This window comes from Triticum aestivum, chromosome 2B (assembly GCF_018294505.1).
Source record: "Triticum aestivum cultivar Chinese Spring chromosome 2B, IWGSC CS RefSeq v2.1, whole genome shotgun sequence".
In the NCBI taxonomy this organism is placed as follows: Eukaryota; Viridiplantae; Streptophyta; class Magnoliopsida; order Poales; family Poaceae; genus Triticum; species Triticum aestivum.
The window spans coordinates 56,953,464-56,979,995 of record NC_057798.1 but is presented as its reverse complement, the minus strand read 5'-3'; the positions used below and the strand labels follow the sequence as shown (position 1 = coordinate 56,979,995).

At 44.4% G+C, this 26,532-nt stretch overlaps 1 protein-coding gene and 1 pseudogene across 1 annotated transcript; both read left to right on the top strand.

Moving 5' to 3' along the window:
• LOC123038945 (wall-associated receptor kinase 3-like) overlaps positions 1–18,904 on the top strand; it is a 30,790-nt pseudogene extending 11,886 nt beyond the window's left edge.
• Positions 18,905–20,218: 1,314 nt separating this feature from the next.
• On the top strand, positions 20,219–25,921 carry LOC123040395 (wall-associated receptor kinase 2). Its single transcript, XM_044463254.1, has 5 exons — positions 20,219–20,628; positions 21,019–21,228; positions 21,423–21,706; positions 24,172–24,345; positions 24,876–25,921. Exons 1-5 carry the CDS (start codon positions 20,219–20,221, stop codon positions 25,919–25,921), a joined length of 2,124 nt encoding a protein of 707 aa, XP_044319189.1.
• Positions 25,922–26,532: the final 611 nt, after the last annotated feature.

Genomic DNA, 26,532 nt, shown 5'->3' with positions numbered 1-26,532 from the left:
CTTCTCTCCAGCGTAGCTCAGCTCCCAGATCTCCTCGATCCTTCCGTAGTATCTGTCCTTGTCATTACCGGTGTAGGATTCCATCGTTACCCCGGAGTTCTGATAACCATCGCTCTTCATGTCCTTGGCCTCGGTGTAGAATGTGTAGCCGTTGATATCGTACGCCTCATAGGTCATCAGGTTGTGCTCGGCGCCCTGTGACAAGGCGAATATGAGTTGTTCTTCCGCGGAAGAATCCTCATGTAAAGGGTACGACAGAAGCTTCTGCTTGAACCAACGCGTGAAACATGAGTTGTGCTCTTTGATTATATCTCCGTCCGTCCTCTGTTGGCCTCGGTCATTGTACGTCTTCTTAATAAAGGTTTTGTGCTCTACCACCCAAGGATCGACCACGTCTATGTGTTGTAGCGCGACTAGGTTTGCTCTTTCAAAGTCGGCGAGTCGACCCTCTAAGTCGACATGCATTTCGCGGCGACCCTCACGGTGACCCCATCCAGCGAGCCTGCCGAGGTGCCTGTTGACGGGCAGACCAACGGGGTTCTCAATGCCTAGATAATTCGTGCAGTAGGAGATGCACTCTTCGGTCAGAAAGCCCCTGGCTATACTTCCCTCTGGACGTGACATGTTGCGAACGTATCCTTTGATGACACCATTCATCCTTTCGAACGGCATCATGCTGTGCAGGAACGTCGGCCCAAGTTGGATGATATCCTCCACTATATGGACCAGCAGATGCACCATAACATCGAAGAATGCGGGCGGGAAGTACATCTCAAGCTCGCATAGTATCACCACGATCTCTTCCTGTAGCCTTCTGAGTTGCCTCACGCCAATCGACTTCCGAGAGATGACGTCGAAAAAGTTGCATAGGCCAAATAGCGTTTCACGGACGTGCGCGTCCATGATCCCACGGATTGCAACTGGAAGTATCTGCGTCATCAGCACGTGACAGTCGTGAGACTTCATCCCACTGAACTTCTGCTTCGCTGGGTCTAGGTATCTGCTTATCTTCCCCGCGTAACCGTAAGGAAGTTTTACTCCTAGGAGGCAGGTGAAAAACTGCTCGATCTCCTCCTGACTTAGAGTGAAGCACGCGGGAGGGTAGTCATTTCCGGTCTTCTTGGCCTTTTTGCCTTTGCGACGACTTACTGTGTCCTGCTTCGCCTCATCATCATCATCATCATCATCATCATTAGCGTGAAGCTCCTGCCTGATGCCCATTGATTTCAAGTCTGCCCTTGCTTTCGGCCCATCTTTGGTCCTCTCTGGCATGTTGAGCAGGGTACCAAGCAGACTCTCGCACACGTTCTTCGTGATATGCATGACATCAAGGCTGTGAGGCACACGGTGGATCTTCCAGTACGGCAAGTCCCAGAAAACAGACCTCGTTTTCCATACCTTCAGCAGCGGCTCTGGCGCCTTTCGCTTCTTTCCCGGCTCTGGCGCCTTTTGCTTCTTTCCCGGCAGTGGGCAGTCTTTCCAATTTTTCAACAGCTTGTCTATTTCCTCGCCGCTCCTCGTACACGGGCGTTTTCGGGGTTCGGTTTCACCATCGAACAGATCCTTGCGTTTCCTCCACGGGTCATCGTCGCGAAGCCACCTTCGATGTCCCATGAACACGGTTTTCGAAGACCCGGGATCTCTATCTAGCTGGCGATACGTTGTGTCATCCATGCACCTTACGCATCCAGAAAATCCGTGGACTACCTGCCCCGCGAGATATCCGTAACCGAGATAGTCGTGCACCGTCGTGAGCAGTGCGGCTCTCATAGGGAAATATTCTTTCTCTGCGGCGTCCCACGTATTGGCTGGCGTTTTCCACAGCGTGTCAAGCTCCTCTTTCAGCAGCCCCAGATACAGATTGATGTCGTTCCCTGGTTGTTTCGGCCCTTCAATTAGCATACTCATGTGAATGTACTTCCTCTTCATGCACAACCAGGGGGGAAGGTTGTACATCCACACAAACACAGGCCAGGTGCTATGTGTGCTTCTCTGGCTGCCAAACGGATTGACTCCATCGGTGCTCGCGCCCAGCACGATGTTCCTTGGATCGTTCCCAAATTCTGGGTCTTCGAAGTTCAACGCTTGCCACTGGCTCGCATCCTTAGGGTGACTCAGCATCTTGTCTTTTTTATCTATCTCCGGATCATTTGCGTCATCTTCTCGCTTCTTCTCCTCCCTATCCGCGTGCCAACGCAGGAGCTTTGCTACCTTAGGGTCCGCGAAATACCGCTGCAGACGAGGAGTGATCGGAAAGTACCACACCACTTTTCGAGGAGCTTTCTTCCTCTTCTTGTATCGAGTGACGCCGCACACCGGACATATGGTAGACTCCGCGTGCTCGTCCCGATAAATGATGCAATTGTTCATGCACACATGGTATTTCACGTGCGGTAAATCCAGAGGACACACGATTTTCTTCGCCTCCTCCAAACTGGTCGGGCACTTGTTCCCCTTGGGAAGACGTTCGTGCCAGAATGACATGTTCTCGTCGAAGCATGCGTCGGTCATTTTGTGTTTTACCTTCATCTCCAGAGCCATGAGCGTTACTTTCAGGCGGGTATCCTCGGGCCTGCATCCTTCATACAATGGAGTAACCGCGTCTAACTCAAGTTGATCCATCTTGGCTTTCTCTCGGGCGGCAGCTCTTGCGTTATCCGTCTGCTTGAGAAGCAGCTCTTGAATATGAGGGTCCTGCACCCAGCCCATCGATGGTCCAGCGTCGTCTGCTCCGCCGGCATCATCATCTTCATGATCATGCCCATCGTCTGCTCCGGCATCTTCCTCATCATCATGTCCTGCATCTTCTACATGATGACTGTGTACAGCATCACCGTCATGATCATCTCCTGGGGATTCTTCGTCTTCTCGCCCGCCCGAGCCGCGGTGGTTGTCTTGCTGCCCTTCCTCATTTCTTGCCCGGCCCCCATGGACGACTTCGTAGTCATCTTCATCACCTTGCCACCGATAGCCATCCATGAAACCACGCAAGAGCAGGTGGTCCCGCACCTGCCCGGAATCCGGGTCCGCAATAAGGCTCTTCAGCTTGCATCTTCGACACGGACATCTTATCTCCGTCTCGTTCTTTTGAAGCATCTCGGCCTTCACGGACCTCAAAAACCTATTCACGATGCCTTCGGTCATCGTGCGGACCATGGTCGCCTGCGGGGTAGAGCAAAACAATATTTTAGAACCAAGAAAAAATTTGGCATGACTTTCCCTAAAAATAGGGCAAAAAAGAATGCTTACTGCCAAAATTCTCGCCGAAACGGAAATGAATCTACATTCCGGCAAAATATTGGCAACTATCGCATTTCAAATACCGGTACACCTCCAAACACAAACACATATGCAACACCACAAACATATACAACACCACGAACATACATAGATCTAGCTATGCCATAAAAAGTGCATGTGCACATTGTTGTAGGGAGAACACCATAAATATAGCTTCCCCCCTTACTTACCTATCAAAACAAGGTAATTTAACCACTTAAATTGAATGAATCTATGGTGGAAATGAGGTGAAAAAGAGGAGGCACCCGAGACAAGGAGGAGGTGGAGAGAATGAAGTGGGGAGAAAGTGAGTGTGGGTAGGAGAGGCTATCCAAAATATCTTGTTGCTGCCCACTTACTAATGACGCACCAACTCTAAATGCGCCATTAGTAATCCAGGTTACTAATGGCGCACCTTCTGGTGGTGCGCCATTAGTAGTTTTGCCAAAAAAAAACCATACTAATGGCGCACCGTCCTACAGTGCGCCATTACTAGTTTAAACTAGTAATGGCGCATGGTGGAACAGTGCGCCATTAGTAGTTTTGCAAAAAAGGAATAAAAAATATAATAAAAAAATAACATTAGTGGCGCACTTTCCGACAGGTGCGCCATTACTAGTTACAACTAGTAATGGCGCATTGAGTCTGGATGCGCCATTAGTATGTTTGGACAGGCGCACTAGTTCAATTTTTTTTTTGATACTAATGGCGCACATTGGGCCAGGTGCGCCATTAGTAGTTTCAACTCTAATGGCGTATCAGAAGATGGTGCGCCATTAGTATATACTAATGGCGCACCGCTTGTCTGGTGCGCCATTAGTGTCAATCCCATCTATAGCCCTTTTTCTAGTAGTGGATGTGGATGGTGACTATGAATGCAATTGCAATTTTGGGCAAAGAGGTGACGGTAAAAGTGACAAGGGTTGTGAACCCGTATTGTCCTCAGCTGCAGTTGTAGTGATAGGTAAGGTTGATGTACATGTAATTTATTCCAGAAATAAATATTGCACTACCTACATATTCTTGTTGGGTCTCCATTAACTTTTTATGGAAGAGAAGTGTCTTAGTCTAGATAGTAGATGGTTATGGTGAGAGATAATGCTCGAGTATATGCACTTTACATAATTCATTATGTCTAGAATACTACTGAAAAAGGATTTCCCCCCGCTTTGTATTCCAAAGCAACCAACATCAAGTCCAGATAACACTGTGGCGAGCAGCACAACACACCAAGAAAAAGAAGAAGAAACAAATGCCAACCACGACAACTTGGCAAAGCGCGGATGAATCGCCACCGCGGCGCCCACCAAACATAAATCACCACAGACCGAGGCTCCGAACCGCCGCGTACCAAGCAGCACCTCCAAGAAGGGATGCGACGCCGACGACGCTGCTGCCCGGACGAGTCCTCAGGTTTCCCCAGGCACGCGGAGGGAGGTGGGGGGTGGATACCACCGACACCCTCCAGGAAGGAATGATGGCACCCGCAGGTGTCACCACATCGGGGCTGAAGCCGGCAGGGATTTCTCCTGCATTCCAACCCCAACCGCCCAACCGGACGGAACCGACCCACCAAACCGACGCCCACCACCATGCGCCAACGCAGTAGAGCCGCCACCCACGCCGCCTCACTACGAACACCACCACGAGGCCAAGAGGACCGAAGAGAAGCTCACCACGACGGGAGCAGCAACACCGACGCCGAGCGGGAGGGAACCACCTCCACCGTCGTCGTGAGGCACGGTAGCCGTCCGGACGCGGCAGCGGGGCATGCCTGGCCACCCCTGGCCCAGCCAGGCTCGAAGCGGGCCCGTTAAGCCCCGCCGGCCGCGATGCAGCAAGCCGGCATCGTCGTCGCCGGCACCCAGCTGCTCGTCGCATCTCCCCCGCCTCCCAGAAGCCATGCCGGAGACCATCCCCGCCGCCGGCCCGCCCAGGCCCAGATCTTGGCCGAGCGGGCGACGCCAGATCCCGCCGCCCCGCCGCCAACGGCAGCGCCACCGCCCAGCTGCTCGCCTGCATCCGCCACGGAACCCCGCCGCCACGCCAGACCGCCGCCGCCTAAACACACCACCCGGAGCAGCTCCACCCGCGCCGGAGAGCGACCGGGAGGGGGAGGGCCAGGAGGCCGCCGCCACCAGCAGCCCCGGGGCCAAGCAGGCCGCGGGCGCCGGCGACGGCGGCGGGAAGGGATGAGGGAGGGAGGGCCTGGAGGGAGGAGGCCTGGCGCGCGGCCGGTCGCCCGCGGGGGGGGGGGGGGGGGGGGGGCGACGCGGTCGCAAGAGGAAAGGGCTAGAATACTAGACAATGATATTTGTACAACCTAAATCTATTGTGTTTCACTACTTCCTTGAAAAGAAAATTATGTACCTTAACATGGCAGTTGTTTGCTGAATTTTCTGAAACATAATAGATGAGCTCTTTTAAGATCATCCCTTTTACCTCGCAGAAGGTAAGAGTACCTAAATGATCCGAGCTATTGATTATACAAATTAGTGGGGCAAATTTATTAGCATGTGCAAATTAGCTAGCCTCGGTTGGACACTCTGTCGCGACGACTCAACATATAAACAAGGAAACCCTTCCATCAAAATGAAAAGAAAAACACATCTTCCAAATCACACTCTCCTCATATCTATATATGGATAGAGATTCATTTCACCAAACTCCTCTCCCTAATCACCACCCCCCCCCCCCCCCCCCCCCCCCGGCGGGAAAAATCCAGGTCCAAATCACCACTGATGGACGTGGGATCGTCAAGCGTTCAGGCGACGTTGAATCGAGTCATCAGGGACTAAAGTGACTAGTCCATCGGCTCAGTCGTCGCATGACTGTCTGCCACTGCTAGAAGAACACATTTAATCAATCCACTAAGTTCATCGGTGTATTTAATCTACATATGTGTCTTTACAACTTAATATCATAGGGAAGGAATCAAATCATTCTTATTATTTCTTATGTCACATTAGTCCATGACTTCACAATATTTTTCTATCAGTTGTGATATTTAGCGGCTCCAATCAATTTAATTAGAAAAATAGTAGTTTCCTTACTTGGACACACTCCATATGGTAGGAATAACAATAATATTTTCTACATTATTGATTGATACTGTCCAGTTGTCTTGCTATCTTTTACCTAACATTTACCCAAATATAAAGTCTGGTAGTCCCTCTGATCCATATTACCTGTCGCTGCTTAGTACAAAGTTAGAGAGGAATACTATTTTTTGACATTGTTTATTTTCAGGTAGCTTACCACATGGACCATGTGGTTAGAGGGTAATACTTTTTATCATGGTTGAGTGACATATATTATCTCACATGGGTTACCTATGGTAGGTAACAGGTCACCGTTCGGTCTAGGCCCATGGATGATAAGAAATGGACAGTCAACATTAGGTGGGAGCATCTTAAAATTAGCCCGAGGGAATTAGGTGAAGATATATATATGTGGAGAACTTTTTCACAATTTTATGGGTAGCTAGCTATAATTTCGTCTGGGGTACCAAGTGTGTGCATATGTTGCGTTAGCCTATTTGCTGACCGTTTTATATTCCAAACTATACTAGTGTCTACACATATCAGTGCTTTGTTAAACTGTGAATCGGCACAAACTGGGATTATCTCACATGATACATGTACTTGTTTACAGGAACAATTAGTGCCATATTCATATCAGCATTACTACTGATATTCGTACACATGGAGCTTGAGAAAAGAAAGCTTAGGGATCGTTACAACATGAATGGCGCAAAGTTGCTGAAAAAGCATCAAGATCGAGATTTTTTAAAAGGAGGAGCTAGACAAAATAACCAAGAATTATAGTACTATCATAGGAAAAGGTGTCTTTGGTGAGGTCTACAAGGGAACTACTCATGAATACCTGCAGGTTGCGGTCAAACGCTTCATTGCAATCAACAAGGATCGCCAGAAGGTTTTCGCCAATGAGATTCAAACCCAGTCATAAATAAGTCACAAGTATCTGGTCCAGCTGTTGGGGTGTTGCTTGGAGACAGAAGCTCCTATGCTGGTTTTAGAGTTCGTGCCAAGGGGGAGCCTCTACGACCTTCTTCATGGCAAGAATGGCAATATGAGAAGAGATCCTATCTTCCTACGAGTTTGCCTCGACATTGCCATCTGCTCCGCGGATGCCCTTGCATACATGCATTCACAGGCGAGTCAGAAGATCCTACATGAAGATGTCAACTCTGGAAACATCCTCCTTGATGATGAGTTCATGCCTAAGGTGTTGGACTTCGGTATGTCGAGGCTTATGTCCATTGAAAAGGACCACCCCAATTGGGTGATCGGGGACAGTAGCTACATCCACTACACCATAGCACTATATCCCTAACAGCAAGGTTGGTCGGAAATACAGCTTTCACCGAACGACAGTCGGTCGGGAAAGACTATTGCCGACCGACACCGTCTGATAGGGAAAGTCCAGACGGGAAAATCCTTTCCCGACCGACATATCTTTCCCGACCGACTGTTTGATGGCTATTGAGTACCTTTCCCGACCAACAGTCTGCTGGGCCTGCTATGGGCCTTTCCCGACCAATAGTCTGTTGGGGGTAGCAATGGGCCTTTCCCGACCAACTGTATGTTGGGGCAGCAATGGGGCTGGTGTTGGGCTTTCCCGACCAACATTCTGATGGGCCTGGTGTTGGGCTTTCCCGACCGACTGTCTAACAGGTTTTTTTGCCAACCAACAATCAGACAGTATTTTCCTTTGCTAACCAGTAAGTCAACAACATTTTTTTAGCCAACCGCAACTTTAATAAAACTATTGTACGCTGTCACGTACATGTAGTTCATGCATTCGAAGCATAATCACCAAGACACCGTATTTCAGGTGCACCAAACATTTTTTTATTCCATTAACTAATTGTCACATACATACACTTCAGTCTGTTCTAAACATAACCACTAAGACACCATACATCATGATCAGAAAAGGATAGATAAAAATGCAAGTATGAGACATCAGTTGTACAAAATGGAAGCTCAAACATCCAGTTGACGTGGACTGTTGGCTTCATGGTTCTTTGTGAGTCCAGTACGGCTTCATGGGTCTTTGTGAGTCCAGTCCTTACGGTTGCTTCCTACAAAAGTTAAACAAGTCTCAATTTTTAGAATGCTCAATTAATTTAAGAAATTGAATGCATGCAAAATTCACATGTGCGCTGTGCACAAACAACATCATAAAATGAAGAATACACTTACCTAATTATAGAACTAGCATTTGAGGACATGGAGACCGCCAATCGACTTCCAGCAGTAGGCCATGGATGTGTCATAGAAGCCCTCCGTCCACTTTTTGTCTATCGATTGAAAGGAAATGCATCATTTACTTTGTACGATTGCTGAGCTTATAATGTTCCCGGGGATATACTTAAGTTACTGTACATAGGTACCAGCAGCAATATTCCAACACTTATTTTCAAAATAATAAACATACAACTTTACAGATAGTGGATACAGTGAGCTGACAATTGAATATATATAACTGTGACTCTTTCAGTAGATGTACCGATTTCTAGTAGTTCACACTGGATATAGCAAGCTGAAAGCTAATTATAGATGTGACTCTTTCCGAACGCCGAAAAGTATTATCTTAGCTCACCTAACACTGTTTGGGTAGGAAGGGGGAACACTTAAAAGATACACGTGTCCAAACAGTTCCCAGCATTTTCGGCCCTGAATGGAAATAGGAATAACAAATGAAACCTAAAAAAAATAAGAGTAAGAAGAAAATATGCTACACCACCAAAGTAGATTAACCTGCTATCCTTGCCAAGGTAGGCGAATGCAGACTAGTATTTAGCTTTGACTTGAATACACCATGATAATTGAAATCGTTAGTATTGGATATATACTCTGTCGAATTTGCCTCAAAAGGGTATAAATTCTAGATTGATAATGAAAGCCATGAACAAAATCCATCAAAATGAGGAGTTACAACAACTAGGTTGAGACCAATATACTATTAACCAAATAGTTCTTATTGAGATAAAACTACATCAATCATACATCCCATCACTTCAGCCTGCACTACAGTAGTTGTTGAGATAGAGAACAATGCAGAAGAATAATTAGAATGCTCAATGCTGCATATAGTTCACGATTAGTCGCAGCAAAAGTACATAACCGGAGGGGTCTAACAAAGGAGAACTTATTTGCTTACATTATTGATGCAGTAGTCTAGAAAATTAAACTCATACGATTTTTTCCCATTTCATGAACCTAAGGAATCACATTTTTCCACTTGAAGGTTAAAAAAACATTTCGCCACTCGACATCTGTGGTAGTGTCTACGAAGGGTTGCATAAAAAACCTACTTTTTAGAAAGAAACAAATATATACAACAACGACCGAAACAGCCCGATTACAAATTTCATGAGAATTGAGCAAACTTATGTAGCACAAAAGATTTAAACATTTTTTTCCAACAAACAACCGGTGAAGCAGAAGAAAAAATAATCACTTTACTATAAGTGAACGACAATGTAACTACTAAATTGTACTCCCTCCGTCCGAAATACTTGTCGGAGGAATGGACGTATCTAGACGTATTTTATTTCTAGATACATCAATTTTTATGCATTTCTCCGACGAGTATTTCCGGACGGAGGGAGTAGTAACATTCACCATACTTTTGGTTAGACAAACAGAGGACAACATCCACGTAACAACCTTTCTAAGAGCATTTCCATGTTATGAACCTGCATGATCATCTAGGTATATGCTCCAGGAACTAATTAAGTTCTGCATTTCTTTTTGTTGATTTTGAGATGTGCTATAGCTTCCTCCATTGCTTGATGATTCTTTATATATTTTTATACCTTCATATCTCACTAGTAGAAAACCACCCATTAGTCCCGGTTCGTAAGGGCCTTTAGTCCCGGTTCATGAACCGGGACTAATGGGTCGTTACTAATACCTCCACCCATTAGTCCCGGTTCAAACCAGAACCGGGACCAATGTGCCTCCACGTGGCCCTGTGCGCCCACCCCAGTCAGGGAGCCTTTGGTCCCGTTGGTGGCTCCAACCGGGACCAAAAGTAATTTTTTTTAAAAGTGGCTGTTTTAGGGGTTATTTTTAGGTTGTTATTATAGCTAGCTAATAGAGAGAAGTGTCCTCTCTTATATCTTCGTCCTTGGTTTATCAACGCTGCTGCTATGTTCATTGCACCCGCAGATATAAAATGCTCATGCATGCTTGCATCATACATCATCATATATATATATAATAACAAGTCCTACTAATCATGCATCATCATATACAACTTCTACTCGTTATTAATAATAAGTCATACGATCATCATCCTCATAGTCATCGAACCCAACCCTACATAATTGTTCTTAGCACATGATCATCAGTATCAGGAAGGACCTAAACACCCTTAAGGTAAAATAGCATAAAACAATATAGACCCTGACTCTCCATTATGAAGAATGGCGATCATCCTGTCTCCAATTTTTGCCCTTCGCTGAATGTTGCTTCCAAGAAGCTCCTTACGACTGTCCATACATTTTTTCCATTCTTTGATTATCATGTCTCCACTTCTTTTAGAAACCCGGTATGGACAGTTGAGATTCGTAGGACGACCTGGTTGTATGTTCAAAACATGAAGGCTACCCCGTGTATACATCAGATGAGGCACACAATCATTTGGGATTATCTGTTGAAAAACATAGTAATAACTTCGTAGTTAGCAATGATATGATGTACTAGTTTTAGAAGTGTGCAAAAAGATGCACGAATGTTGTAATAGTAAAAAATCATACCAGGGTATCTCCATGGTAGTTACCGTAGTTCAACACGTGCACTAGTGGCACGTATTGACCATAATGTTGAGGAGTTCGATTGTAGACATTGTAATTCTCAAGATCAGTACAAAATCCGACCAGATGATTTTTCTCCTGATAAGTTAGTTCGGAGCCTTCGGTGTAGTAGGTTCTGTCTACCATCTTCCGCACATTCTTTGAAGAATGAAAATAAGCTGTCAATGGAGAATAAGTTGTCAACTATTTTCAAATAAACAATATAAATTACTTAATAACTATGTTAAGCTCACATGGGGGAAGAATTGGAGGTGTATCCACAAGGACGAAAATCGTAGGTCTCTCTTGCTCGATTGTAGGATCACCAAGATCCATGGTAACAAGCATACCCTCATCAAAACCATACATCTTGCAAAGTGCTTCCCAATTTTTGCAACCAAAATGGGTTACACTCTGAGCATTGTACAACTTTACTTGAAAATCCACACCATGATGGGTACTTAGGATAATTTTTTTGGTTTCGAAACTTTCATGGTCTTCAAAACCCATCCTCTCCAAGACATAGCGTCTTGCAAAGCATGGGATAAGCTAGTCGAATTGGAAAAGATGAAAAATATTGTCATGATTAAAATAGTTGAAGTCATGAGTAATTACGAAAAAAACTATTATCGTCGGTTGCGTACCGTATGAACATCGAAGGTCTCCTCGAGCTTAATGCTGAAGCGCCGATCTTCGTCCAGCACAATGAACCTGTCGCAGATACCTCGGTCGTCGTGGCACCAGTCGCACTCCCCCGGGCGGTTTTCGTCGTCCGATGAGTACGACATTTCCGGCCTATACGTTCATAATTCAAATATTAAACTAGATCATTATTATTAATCACGGGTTGAGTATCGATGATCGATGTACGTAGCTCCTCCTTTCATTCCCGAATGCATTATTAATTATATCAAATTGTCTAGCACACGGGAATGAAGGAGAAATTATCCAATATGAGCATTCAATAAGCAAAACCAAATCATAAAATAAGCAAAACCAAATCATAAAATAAAGTATAGTATTCAAATTAGCATGCATTCAATAATTATAAGCAAAAGTACATCATCTCTTGGTGTCCGTACATCGTCGAATATTATCACTAATACAACTAGAACCGTAGCTCCCGACGGGTATCGACGCGGGCGGTGGACACCCAAAGATAAGGAACCATCACAGGATCATAGCTCCAGTGAGATCCCTGAAGAACCTGCCAGGTATTGTCGAACCTCCCCTCCAATGCAACCATGTAGCGACGGACGTGCTCGTCCTCCTCGCTGACACGGTGACGTACCACCTCCGCGGTGTCCGGATGCCTCACCACCGTCACTGGCCCACGCGACCGCCACCAAACAAGGATCGGGTCAACAACGGGCTGCCTCCTCACCAACCTACGTCCCCCGGAAGGTAGCACCTCCCAATACCAACCCGGCGGAGCCCAGTCCCGAACATGGCCCTGATCAAGCAGGCCTCCACCGCCGAGTCGACGACGACGAGGATGCGGGATAGGCATCGCCGACGTCGACGCGGGAACTACTTCTATATATAGTTAAATAAAAGTAGTTTTATTAATTAAATCAACTATGTAGTTCAACTACTAAGCACTTACTATAAATAAATAAGTAGTACTTACTAAAAACAAACTACTTCTATATATAGTAAAATAAATTAGTTTATTAAATCAACTAGCTAGTTCAACTATATATAAACTACTTCTTATTTTTTTCCTTTTTCTAAATACTATGAACAAAAAAATCATTAAAATTCTATGAACAAAATTAATTACACAATCTAAATATCACCAAAAAAATCTATTAACAATAATATCACCAAACATGCATATTCAATAATAATATCACCAAAAAAATCTATTAACAGAAAAAAATCTAACATAATATGAACAAATTAATTACTACACATATCTAGTCTAACAAAAAAAATCTAATTAATCTAACAAAAATATCTAACATAATATGAACAAATTAATTACTACACATGTAATCTAACAAAAAAATCTAATCTAACAAAAAAATCTATGAACTACATATCTAAATTACTACACATCTAACCTAACAAAAAAATCTATGAACTACAAAAAGAATCTAAAAAAATCTAACAAAAATAAAAAAACGCTCACGTCGGCGTCGAGGCGGCGCGGTGCAGGGGCGACGACGGGCTCGGGGCGGCGCGGGGCAGGGGCGACGAGGACAGCGGGCTCGGGGGCGGCGACGGGGACGGCGGGCTCGGGGCAGGGGCGACGGCTGGCGACGTCGGGGCGCGGCGGCGCGGGACGCGGGCGGCGATGACGGGGCGGCGCGGGACGCGGGCGGCGATGGGGGCGGCGACGACGGCGGGCTCGGGGCGGCGACGGGGACGGCGGGCTCGGGGCGGCGTGGGGCGGGCTCGGCGGCGACGGCGACGAGGAGCAGAGGCTCGGGGCAGGGGCGAGAAAGAGATGGGATTTGGCGAAAACTGCTAAGTCCAGTATATATAGCAAGAGCATTGGTCCCGGTTGGAGGCTCCAACCGGGACTAAAGGGGGCATTAGTCCCGGTTGGAGCCACCAACCGGGACCAAAGGCCTCTTTTCAGCAGCCCAAAGGGCGGGAAACGAAGACCTTTGGTCCCGGTTGGTGGCTCCAACCGGGACTAATGCCCACCCTTTAGTCTCGGTTGGTGCCACCAACCGGGACCAAAGGCATCTGTGCTGTCCGCCTCGGGGCCAAAGTTTAGTCCCACCTCGCTAGTCGAGAGGGGCGCGCAGTGGTTTATAAGCCCCACTGCCGCACCCCTCTCGAGCTCCTCTCCACCGCAGGCTTTCGGACCTACTTGCTATTGCTTTGCCTGATGGGCCTTATGGGCCTACTGTGGGCCTGAATCCTAGCCCATAGTAGGGTTTCTAGTCGTATTCAGGCCGTGGGGGCCCAGTAGGAAGAATTTTTTGTTTTTTTGTTTTCTTTACTTATTGTTGCTATATTTTTTTTTCAGTTTTTTCCTTTTGTTTTCTGCATTATTTATTTTTTGTTGTTTTTTGCTTTATTTTTTAATTGTTTTTGCTTTTAGTTTTAGGAAAATTATAAACTTTCTGTTAGTGTCATTAGTTTTCAAATTGGTCCAACGAACCGGGACCAAAGAGCGGCATTGGTACCGGTTGGTTCCATGAACCGGTACCAATGGACCCGTGTAACTACTTTTTTATTTTCTGTAGCTATATTTTTGTTGATTCTTCCTGCAGCTGTTTTTTAGTCCCACCTCGCCAAGCGAGAGGCAGTCGCAGTTGTTTATAAGCCCTGAGTGCAGAGACGATGACGAAGAGGCTCAATGCTCCTGCACGTTGGTTAGCTTCAAGCCTTGAGGAATACGGTAGACTGCACAGAGCTATGTGCAGTGCAGTTGACACTATTCCGAAAGGCTTGAAGCAAATTAACGAGCATTGCGCCTCTTTTTTATTTTTAATGACTTATTACAATTCAGAAATAAATAGAAGAAAAAATAATTTTGATTAACTTTACTAAAAAATAATTCTGACTGTTGCAGCCGGCGATGGTGGTCATCTCTTCAGTCAGAGGTGGTCGGCCTGAGGCTGGGTGTTTGGAATTCGGGATCCGTCATCTGGCACCAGCTGCGAGTCGGGGAGATGTAGTTGCCGGTGAAAACCGAGCTGACGGCGGGCGATGGCGGCGTTCCATGTCGTTACCATGATGAAGGCATCATCGTGTGACTACCGTTGACCCACTCGTATTGCTCCGGGGGAGCGGCTTCGTCTTAACGAGCATTGCGCCTCTTTTTTATTTTTAATGACTTATTACAACTCAGAAATAAAAAGAAAAAAATAAATGTAGCAGAAAAGAAAAAAAACTATATAAAAAACCACTCAGAAATAAATAGAAGAAAAAATAATTTTGATTAACTTTACTAAAAAATAGCATAGATGCTTATTTCTAATGACTTATTACAACTCAGAAATAAAAACAAAAGAATAAATATAACAGAAAAGAAAAAAGAAACTATATAGAAAACTACTCAGAAATGAATAGAAGCAAAAAATAGTTGTGATTAACTGTACTAAAAAAGGAGCATATATCCTTATTTTTAATGGCTTATTACAACTCAGAAATAAAAAGAAAAAAATAAATATAGCAGAAAAGAAAAGAAAAATATAAAAAACTACTCAGAAATGAGCATATGTGCGCTTATAGAGGAAAATCAACTTAAATTCATAACGAATTTCAATCGAAATCCGTATGAATTTAGGCTAATTTTCCTATATAAGGGCATCTATTTTCATTTTCAGAGGAGCTCAATATGGCAGAGAGGGAGGGGCTTATAAACCGATCCGATTCCCCTTCGGTTGGCGAGGTGGGACTAAACTCTGGCCGCAACGAGGATCAACCCTTTGGTCCCGGTTCGTCCCACCAACCGGGACCAATGGTGTTGGGCCAAGAGCGAGGCCCATTGGTCCCGGTTCGTCCCACCAACCGGGACCAATAGGTCCAGCCGAACCGGGACCAATGGCCCACATGGCCCGGCCGGCCCCCGGGGCTCAAGAACCGGGTCCAATGCCCCCATTGGTCCCGGTTCTGGATTGAACCGGGACTAATGGGCTGGACCGGCCTGGACCATTGCCCCCTTTTCTACTAGTGTCTGAAGCATCCCCTTTCATGTCTAAGTGCCCCTGACATGGCGGAGGTAAGAATATATTTACTGAAGGAGCACCCTTGGAATAGCTACAAATTTCTCACCAAATAACTCAAGGCGGAAAAAGGCTAAATAACCAGCATGTTTGAATCAACAGTAAAATCCTAATAGAATAATACCAGAACCAGAGGATGCATATAATTAATGGAAGTACTGGGATGGGTCTTGACATGGTTCAAATGGAAAAGAAAAAGCATGGAACCTATTTTCTCATGCAATAAGTAACAACCAAGGAATACATAGAAGCATGAGTGTGGTTTTTCTATACCCACCATAGGTGCACCCACGCTGCACCCAATATCTAGACCGTCCATGTAGTGATGCTCTCATTGAGATCTATTTCAGGAATAGTAGATGCGGCAGATATTAAATCACATCATAAACAGTAATCTCTGCTGGACATTTCTCTCTCCTCACGTCGTGTCTCTCTTAAACTATTCTGCATGCACATGCACAACATCACTCAGAGTTTTTTCTTCCACTTATAAACAAAAGGCTTTTTCTATTTGACCAAGTAAAAAGATTATCTCTCGCGCAGTTTCTCTCTTCCATTTAGATAAAAAATAACTCAATCACATAGTCGCTTAAAACTGTGAACCACTTTCTGCCCATCTCTCTCTTCCCTCACTATCCGGTTCTCTTGGTCGAAGTTCTCTGACATGCATGCACATCATAGTCTCCTGTCAAATCTCTCTCTCCCCCTCACGGTTTCTCTCTCCTCGTGCATGAAAGAGTGGCACCTAGTAACAATGCACATTATTCTCATGTAGGCTGTGCAGCTAGCTGAGACAAGGGGACAGCAACAGTGCGCATGCATATACTTACTACTATCACTAGCTACTAAACAATCTAAATAGACTGCTACCCGAGCGCTAAATGTATTCTACTCCTAATAACCTAGCATCCCACCAAAAGTGGCTGGTCCACTGCACAAATCCCAAAACAATTTGACGGTTTGGATAAGGGGGTGCAGCGTGGGTGCACCGAGGTTGGGTTTAGCCACTACTTTCCCTAGAAGCATTCCGGAAGAACTCACCAGCAGGTGTGGACAGGGGCCATGGGGTATCACGGGGCACCACCGCTAGGAGCTGATGAGCAAGACAACAAATTGCGCTGCTGCCGGGAGGAAGAATCCTGCAAATCAAATGATTTTCATGGTCTGGATTTGGATTACGATCAAAAAGTTATTGCCTCCATATCAAAATATAAGACATTTTTGTAGGCCTACAAAAACGTCTTACATTTTGGTATGGATATGGTACGTGATAGCAACGAAGAAATCGATAACAATGGTGCTGTATTTGCAATGAAATGATATTCTTTTATGGAAGATCATGAATCACTCAAGATAATAAGGTTGTTGAGGGTCACACTTCCTTGGACATTAAAGTAACTAGAGACAGGATTAAAAATGGTATGCACTTGATTTGGGTGCCGCTTTTTGTTTCCCCATATGCATATGGTTTTTACACGTTGTGAAACATATTTTTACTGTTTTACCAAATGATGTTAGTTTTACAGGATTAAGAATTTGGAGCTGATTCTGAAGCACAGTGTCTATTTGGGAGCTCTAGAACATAAAATTGGATTCAGTGACTTTCTGTAAGGTGTTCTTGTAGTTTAGGCAGTAGGTATCTACTTGAAAATACATCTGCGCATTACAGTCCAATCTCTATCCCATCCAATTTCATGAACAAATCTAAACCCATCCTGTTTCACGTGGCAAAAATAAACTACAGATAAAAACGGATGTAAAGCTAGCAGATATACAAAAGCTGCCCTTGGTCTTCGTCTTCATCCATATCCAGCTTTTGCCACAATCACGATGAAGACGGGACTATGAATATGCTTACCGGGGGCTCCAGATCTGATGGAGGAAGGCTGAACTGGGGGGAGGCGTGCACTTTGTACTGCCGCTTCTGCCACAAGAACGACCACCAACGGTCGGAGGCCTAGATCCTTGGCCATGCGCCGCTTTTGCTGCTGCTTGTAGTCGTCGCCTTCGCTCGGCGCTACCCCAGGAGCAAGGTACACACCGCTCGGAAGGAGGGCCAGAGGGGCACCCAGCACCAGCCAGGTGACGGCGCTGCGTCCTCCTTGACTACTTCACCTGGTAGAGGACTGCGCCGCTAGATCTGAAGGGGCCGACCTCCATGGTAGCCATCTCCGGCGGCAGCAAACCCTAGGCGGACGCATCTGGATGCGGGAGCCGGGAGGAGGCACTAGGAGGACGGGAGCACAGAAAGGCGGAGAGAGTGGGAGGAGGTGGGCATAAGGTCAGGCAGTTGAGGAGAAGATGGGGCGGCTGCGGGGCGGAGAACAAGAGAATGGCGGCGCCATCGCCGGAAAGAACACGTGGGTAGGGATAGGGTTACTGTGTGGTGACTAGTAGGGGAAAGGGAGAAAAGCTAGTGGAAGATTTTTCAGGCCGGTTGGCGCGAAGCCTTTTTTCGGCCCGCGCGGGAGCTCAATTTCGCTGGCCCAAACGATTGGCGCGGGCTATTTGCTGGCCCAACGAACGGTCGGTCGGTATTGTTTCCCGACCGATGGTTGGCTGGGTGTAAGCATATTGCCGTCGAACAATGAGACACTAAATGTCTGATTATTGCCGACCGACAGTCAGTTGCCTAAATAAGCATTACCGACCAACGGTTCGATACAAACATTGCCAACAAACTGTGTGTTGACGTATGCTGACTTTTCCCAACCAACGTCAGTAGGGAATGTGGTGTCGTGGTGTAGTGATCGACCCCGTGTATATGAAGACTGGACTCCTCACAGAGAAAAGTGATGTGCACAGCTTCGGGATCGTGCTGTTGGAACTCATTACCCAAAAGAAGGCAAGGTATGATAGAAACAACAGTCTTCCGTTAAACTATATCAAGGCTTCCATGGAAGGGGCTACAGGGCAGATGTATGATACCGAGATTCTGTCCAGCGGGGAGGATGTAAAGTGCCTCGGCGAGGTTGGACTGATCGCGATGCAATGCCTCGAAGTTGATGTGGATGACAGACCAACCATGACCGAAGTCGCGGAGAATATTAAAAGGTGTAAGAGCTAGTGGCTGCAAAGCCATTGGCATGGGAAGACCAAAGCATTGTGATATGTGCCTTGAGTTGAACTCTGTTGTGTGACAAGTAAAACTATTTTGTTTTGCCGGTGTACTTTTCATATGACTGAATTTTTGTCATGCAATGATATTTTAGATGACTGATTTTGCGTCATAGGCATGAGCTGCGGTCACATCAGTAGTGACGGCAGTCTTAACTGCTCCAGTGATGTTGTGATGGGATGCTTCAACTGCCGCGGCGTCACGGACGCTACTCTAAACATTGCTATATCCAAGCAACGATGAGTTCATGAGCTTGCTAGCACCAAACCCAACAAACACCCATGATCAACGTCAAAATGATGTGTTGAAAATCCTCCTTTGATGCTTGCTATGTGCTTCATCTTGAGCTTTTTTTGTCGAACATATCATCTTGAGATGATTTGTAGCATCAAATATGCAGGTATGTGGCAAAAGCAATACGTATGATGTATATAAAAGTAAAAAAGGAACAGTTAAGTCACAGGACCACGTACCTTCACGCGAGCAAGCTAGCCGCTATGCAGTTGCGATTGATCGGTGTGCTGTGTGCAGTCAGGTAGTAGTGGGCAGGCTAACTCAGCGTGATGGACAAAGAGGCACTCCACGCGGACTCGGCGCCACACGATGGCGTGCGATCAGACGGCACACGACGCGGCTGACGAACCAAAAAATCATCCGACTGTTTCTAAACGTTTTCTGATGATTTGTAGCACCCGCCTAAACAGTATCAAGAATTGGGCCTTGTATTATATTCGGTATTGGAGTTAAGCGGCTAAATTAAACATTGTGGTTAGTTCAACTTATCTCTATCCAAGGAAGAAATGTCTATACCCTGATGATTGGCATTTTGTCCTAAAACGACATGAAGTATATATATGTATGGTTCGGTATTGAGCTTGCAGTTATATATACGCAACTGGCCGTTAAATATGCACCCCGTACACAATTGTATGTGCGAGATACTTACTATACGGAAGGAAAATCATCCAACTGAAAAAAATAGCAATTCAATATAATATTTGACATTGTGACAGATCGTCTGCTGTGGATCATTATTGCCCCTGAAATTCAAGAGTAGATCGACTTTGACATTTCTCAATTGGCACGAGAGCGACACCAGAGGTGCTTCATGTACTCCCTCTGTGAATTAATATAAGATCGTTTAGATCATATGTGAGGATAGGGTGAAGTGGCACGCCAACAGAACGGCGACTTTCAGTGTTATACAATTGCAAATTGCAGGCACATCTGTATGTTCCCCTCGCCTATACATTAGTTACTACTCGAGAAGAACAGAGAGGAGCCAGCAAACAAAGCAATTCTTCCATGGCACAAGCGACGTTCTTCCTAGTCATGGTCTACATAGCCCTCCTCGGCATCGGCAAGGGCGTGTGCAGCGCGTCGCCGCGGCAGCCACGAGACTGTCCTGATAAGTGTGGGGACGTAACAGTCCCCTACCCATTCGGCATCGGCTCCGAATGTTCGCTGCCCAACTTCCACCTCAACTGCAGCGAGGGGATACTGCTCACAGTCACAGGCAACGTCCGGATCGACAACATCACGCTGGAGACGGCGCAGATGGTCGCCTATACCCAGTTAACATACGTCTGCGACATGGCAGAGGAGAGTACACAGCGCATGTCCGTCAACTTGGCAGGTAGCCCATTCCTGCTGTCGCCGGTGGCCAACGTCTTCACAGCAGTCGGCTGCAGCCAAGGTTTTGGTTACCGAATGAGGTAATTTTACCGAGGGGGACTGATAAATGTGGTTACCACGGTTACCGAGAAATACCGACAAATACCGAGAATATTTCGAGCGAATTTTATAGTTGAATTTTGAATTCAAATAAGAAAATGAACGAATATTCAAACCAGAGACCTCTCAAAACAGGAACTAGGTTGCTACCAATATGCCATAACCAACTTTCATTGCATTAATTAGACCCTACATACCTTACTGTAAATCGAGTGTTTAAATTCAAAAATTTCAAAAAAATGGTATTTTTTGCTCGGTATGACGATTTACCGAGGGGCACGGAAATACGTGGTAACCATGGGAAATCTTGAAATTTCGACTGGTAACCAAAACCTTGGCTGCAGCTCGGTGGCGAGGATCAGTGGCAGCAGTACTGGCGGTCGGTACCTTGCTGGGTGCATCACAACCTGCGCCAGCGTGAACCAATCCGCGGAAGACGGCGCGCCGTGCAGTGGCCAAGGCTGCTGCGAGGCCTCGCTTCCGACCGGCCTCAACTATGTTTCTGTGTTCTGGAACAAGAACAACAGTCCGGACAAGCCGTCCAACAGATGTGAGTATGCCTTCGTGGCCCAGAAAGGCAGGTATGTATGCTACTCCTTCCGTTTCTTTTTTACTTCGTGTACAAGATATGTTTGAAATCAAAATTATAGTGCGCAGTTAATTGAAAGAAGAAATCACATAGTGCGTGCAGTTAATTGAAGAAGAAATCGCATGAGAAGGATTTGTTAGACGAATAAAATAATAATTTTGAGTTGTACATGAATTTGTCAAACAGGTACAATTTTAGCCGAGCAGACCTCGTTGGGGAGACTTTAGCCCAAAAATATGGCAATACAAAGGTCTTCCCACTTGTTCTTGATTGGGCTATTGGTAGGAACGAGAAAGTGACATGTCCACCGCCACTGAAGGATGGCGACAATGAAAAGTTGTACTTCCCCTATGGAGTATGCATTAGCACTCACAGCCATTGTGTTAATGCAAGTAATGTCACACCAGGCTATTTCTGCAGATGTAACAAGGGATATGCCGGAAATCCTTACAAAGAAAACGGTTGCACAGGTTTTTCTTCACTGCACCTTTTATATTCCTTTTGGCAGGGAAGCAAATTTTCTATAAATCGCAACTATACTTGATTATCTCCCTCGCCAGAAGAAAATATATTGTTTTATTAATTATCTTAAGGATTTTATTTTTGTGCTATTTGGCGTGAGATACTATTATGTAAAACCAAGAAAATGAATCTCATCAATATTCCCCATTCAAAATCATTGAATATTTCAAATAATGTTATTATATTATCAAGACAATTCAACTTAAGATAATGAGATACTGAAAACTCGTATAGTTCCCAAAATAATATCATTCACAATTCTGTGAATTACTATATGTTAGATGGATTAGATTCATATTTAAATAATACTTATTGAAAGCTTTCAATTGTAAAAAATTGTAAATTATATTGGAAGCAAATTCAAAAAATTACAATGCAACTCAAAACTCTTTAAAAGGAAATTATAAACTTCCATCAATTTGATCTCCACAAGAGCCTGACAAGCAGGTTAACCTCGTCAGGGCGGGCACATGTTAAATATCGTAAAAAGAGAAGTATTGGCTTTACATGTGTAAAACATTGATTCATCATTTACACAACGGAATAAACCAGGGTGAAAAGTGTAATATCATCAAATCAGTGACCTAGGTTGCGTTTTTGGGCATCATTAGTACTTTTATGTGTTGGAGAATAAAGTTTTCTAGTCATTTGTTTGAGGATAGGAAATTTTTCATTCACAATTGTCTCCAGGGATAAAATCTAGAGTTGAATGTGAAATAAGAAAAAAAGCGCTAGATTGCTCGAAACATTCAAGAATGTGTACCAGTTGTACAGTAAACAGTGAACATAGCGGACAAATAAAAGGTAGAGCTTTGCCACAATTAACTTGATGTCTGCAATGATTGAATTAGTGAAGGAGCTGCCTTGCGTTGAAAAACTAAGCAGTTTGCACCAGTGTCAGGCAATCTGATCCAAATATCACATCATGTCATCCTATCTTTCATCGCGGGCAATGAACCAAATGCTAAGAACTGAGCCATGGAAACTGATGTTTTACATAAAGGAGATTTGGATTTGGCGGCTTATAATATGGGAAAAGGTTCAGGCTACCATATCGCACATCAAGGTTCCACATAATCAAGTGATAATTTGATTCTAATTGTTGGGATGTTATTTTAGCTTAATTACAACCATATTGGGAAGTGAATACTTTTCTACAGACCTTGCGCTAAAGGTCATTATATTTTTTGTAGGTCCTATGTTATAAGGGTATTTTGGTTATTTTACGGGATATTTGAGAGGAAGGGGAACATATGATATATTGGGGGCAAATTATAAGGTTGCACATAAATGATATTTGAATTTGGTGCAAGATTTCCATATGAAAACGAGTTATCCCCTACAAGGAACATATCAATTTAATAATTGATTTCTCATTTTATTCTATCTGGAGTTATTTCTCCAAACCTTTTGATAAGCTATGTTGGTCAATAATTATAAAGAATATATAAGTGCTAAGTGTTTGAATAGTCTTCATGGTTCACTTGTTCAGATGCTTGTGTGATTATTAATATTTGGTTCAGAAGGATTTAGTGGATTTGGCCCTTTCATATTTTAGAAAAAATGAATCAAATTAATATCAACATTGGATAATAATACTATTTAATAGTTAAAATAAGATTCAAATTATAATGCCTCCCAACAAACAAATAGTTTTCATCACAATTTCTGTTAAGCACCATTTTCCGGAAAACATGATTCACACGTGAACTAGTGTCTTACAGGTGCTCAAATCGGACTTGTCACTAGCACAGGTCTGGTGCATGGCCTCTTAGTTTCATAGGAGAGGATACCTCCACAAGGTCCTCTTGTTTGAAACTTTTTCTTGAGACACCACACTTGCTACCAGCAATCCAGCATCGCAGAACCATTCATGAATTGTACCATATGGTGAACAGTCATGTGTGTAGTTCAAAAGGAGCTGATAATCGACGTCCGGTAGATTTGTTGCTCTCATCATGCATGATATTCTCCCTGCTTCATCATGGGATACAATAAGTAGAAAAAAAATAAAGATTCATGGCCCTGTTGTAACTGATTTTGAGTAAACTTTTATTGTTTTGGATTGAAACTCAAACACATAATCTTGAAAATTTTCCAATAACATATTTAAAAGTAGATAAGAACTGCATTATAATCAGGAAATGGATAGCAGTGTTGGCTTAACACCGTGATTGTAGTCCTTCCTGGTTTTGATCCCTTGCTAAACCATATATTATTTTTTAAACAATCACAGACCAAAAATAGATATAACGTATTTTGGGCCCCTATGAAATTACTGAATGTTCCCCAATTTTTAGTGATTGCTCATAGTTTGCAGTAACAAAAACCTTAGCACAAAGGATTAATGACGTGCCTTTCTCGTTTTCTTTTGAGTCCCTTACATATGTATCTCTTCTCACAAAAATTGCAGATATCAATGAGTGTGATTTGACAAAGTACAAAGACGTCTATCGTTGCCATGGTGGGACATGCCATGATTCAGAAGGTAACTATGAATGCAATTGCAATTTTGGACGAAGAGGTGACGGTAAAAGCGACAAAGGCTGTGAACCTGTATTATCCCCGGCTGCAATTGCAGTGATAGGTACGATATGAATGTGGTCTACATATGCTACTTAATTTATTCCAGAGATAAATACTCCACTACCTAAACACCTTTATAATATATCTTTTTGTTGACGAGAAGTTGGACTCTAGGTAAAGAACTGCTCTAGTATATGCAATATTGTACTCTTCAATACGTATATGTGTAACTAGACAATAATATTCGTGCAATGTAAATCGATCATGTTCGCCAAATTTAACACCTAACTACTGTCATGTTAATCTGCAGGATTGTTTTCTAAGAGCATTTGAGTAAATTAGGAAGATATCTTCTCTTTTAACAAGCAGCTGCCACTTTTTCACAGTTAGGATTGTTTTCAAAATGAAATACTTTAAAAAATTTATGGTTAGCTAGCTATGACTTTCATCTAGAGTAACCAATTATAGATTCCTTTTGTGATAGCGTGCCACATATGCCATGTGGTTCTAAAGTAACCAATTAGTACATGTGCTCTTCTACATATATACTAGTGCTCACCAAACTTAAAATGGCATGATCTCACATAGTAGATATTTTGTTCACAGGAACAATTAGTGCCATGTCCATATCAGCAGTACTCCTGATATTCTTTCACATGGAGCATGAGAAAAGGAAGCTTAGGGATCATTTCAACAAGAATGGTGGAAAATTACTAAAAAGCATCAAAATCAAGATTTTCAGAAAGGAGGATCTAGACAAAATAACCAAGAACTATAGTACTATAATAGGCAAAGGTGCTTTCGGTGAGGTCTACAAGGGAACTACGTGTGAATACATACAAGTTGCTGTCAAACGCTCCATTGCAATCAACAAGGACCGCCAAAAGGATTTTGCTAATGAGATACAAATTCAGTCGCAAATAAGTCATAAGTATGTGGTCCAACTGTTGGGGTGTTGCTTGGAAGCAGAAGTTCCTATGTTGGTCTACGAGTTCGTGCCAAGGGGTAGCCTCTATGACGTTCTTCATGGCAAGAATGGCAATATGCGAAGAGAACCTATCTCCCTACGAGCACGCCTCGACATTGCCATTTGCTCTGCTGATGCCCTTGCATACATGCATTCGCAGGCGAGCCAGAAGATCCTACATGGAGATGTCAAATCCGGAAACATCCTCCTTGATGATGAGTTCATGCCTAAGGTGTCGGACTTCGGTACGTCGAGGCTTATGTCCATTGAAAAGGACCACACCAATTGGGTGATCGGGGACAGTAGCTACATTGACCCCGTGCATATGAAGACTGGACTCCTCACAGAGAAAAGCGATGTGTACAGCTTCGGGATCGTGCTACTGGAGCTCATTACCCGGAAGAAGGCAAGGTATGATAGGAACAACAGTCTTCCACTAAACTATATCAAGGCTTTTACGGAAGGGGCTACAGGGCAGATGTATGATATCGAGATTCTGTCCAGCGGGGAGGATGTAAAGTGCCTCGGCGAGGTTGGACTGATTGCGATGCAATGCCTCGAAGTTGATGTGGATGACAGACCGACGATGACCGAAGTCGCAGAGAAGATTAAAAGGTGTAAGAGTCGGTGGCTGCAAAGCCATTGGCATGGGAAGACCAAAGCATTGTGATATGTGCCTTGAGTTGAACTCTGTTGTGTGACAAGTGAAATTATTTTGTTTTGCCGGTGTTCTCTGTGCGGTTTTAGTTGGCATACCTTGTGACGTGGAGGTGTGTGATTGTGTTTACTTAATGCCAAAGTATATTGTGATAAAATATTGTATAATAAAGGCTGGCCGCCTGGCTAATTTAGAGGCTGACACGGTCAGTGTACGTCAAGATGCAAGACACACAACTAGCTGTTAACCTTTTGTTGCTTATAAACTCTCGCTGCTTTTGATCATTGTTGAAACGTGATATCTCTGTATTTATTACCGACTCATTTTTCTATTATCTCTAGCCTTGTATAGTTGGTTCCTAGAGATACTGTAGGGGTTAGTTGGCTTGTCACGCAAGACACCACCTGTATATATTGTAACAGAGACTCTAATGAATACAATTAGTTGCATCCTATAGTCTTCTACGTGGTATTAGTTTTCTACCAATCTCCATTGCTTCCGCCCTAAGCCGCCGCCGCGTCTCACGCCACCGCTGCCTCCTCTCTCCCTGCCGCCGCTGCTGCTTGCTCCCCAAGCCACCGTCGCCGCACCAAACCCTAACCCTCCCACGCCGCCGCCGCCGC

What these genes read in the sequence shown, in the direction of transcription:
- LOC123040395 (XM_044463254.1), top strand. Translation starts at nt 20,219, where the DNA reads ATGGCACAAGCGACGTTCTTCCTAGTCATGGTCTACATAGCCCTCCTC. An exon ending in CAAAGAAAACGGTTGCACAG is followed by an intron (nt 21,707 to 24,171) that starts GTTTTTCTTCAC and finishes CAAAAATTGCAG; the next exon opens with ATATCAATGAGTGTGATTTG. An exon ending in GGCTGCAATTGCAGTGATAG is followed by an intron (nt 24,346 to 24,875) that starts GTACGATATGAA and finishes CTCACATAGTAG; the next exon opens with ATATTTTGTTCACAGGAACA.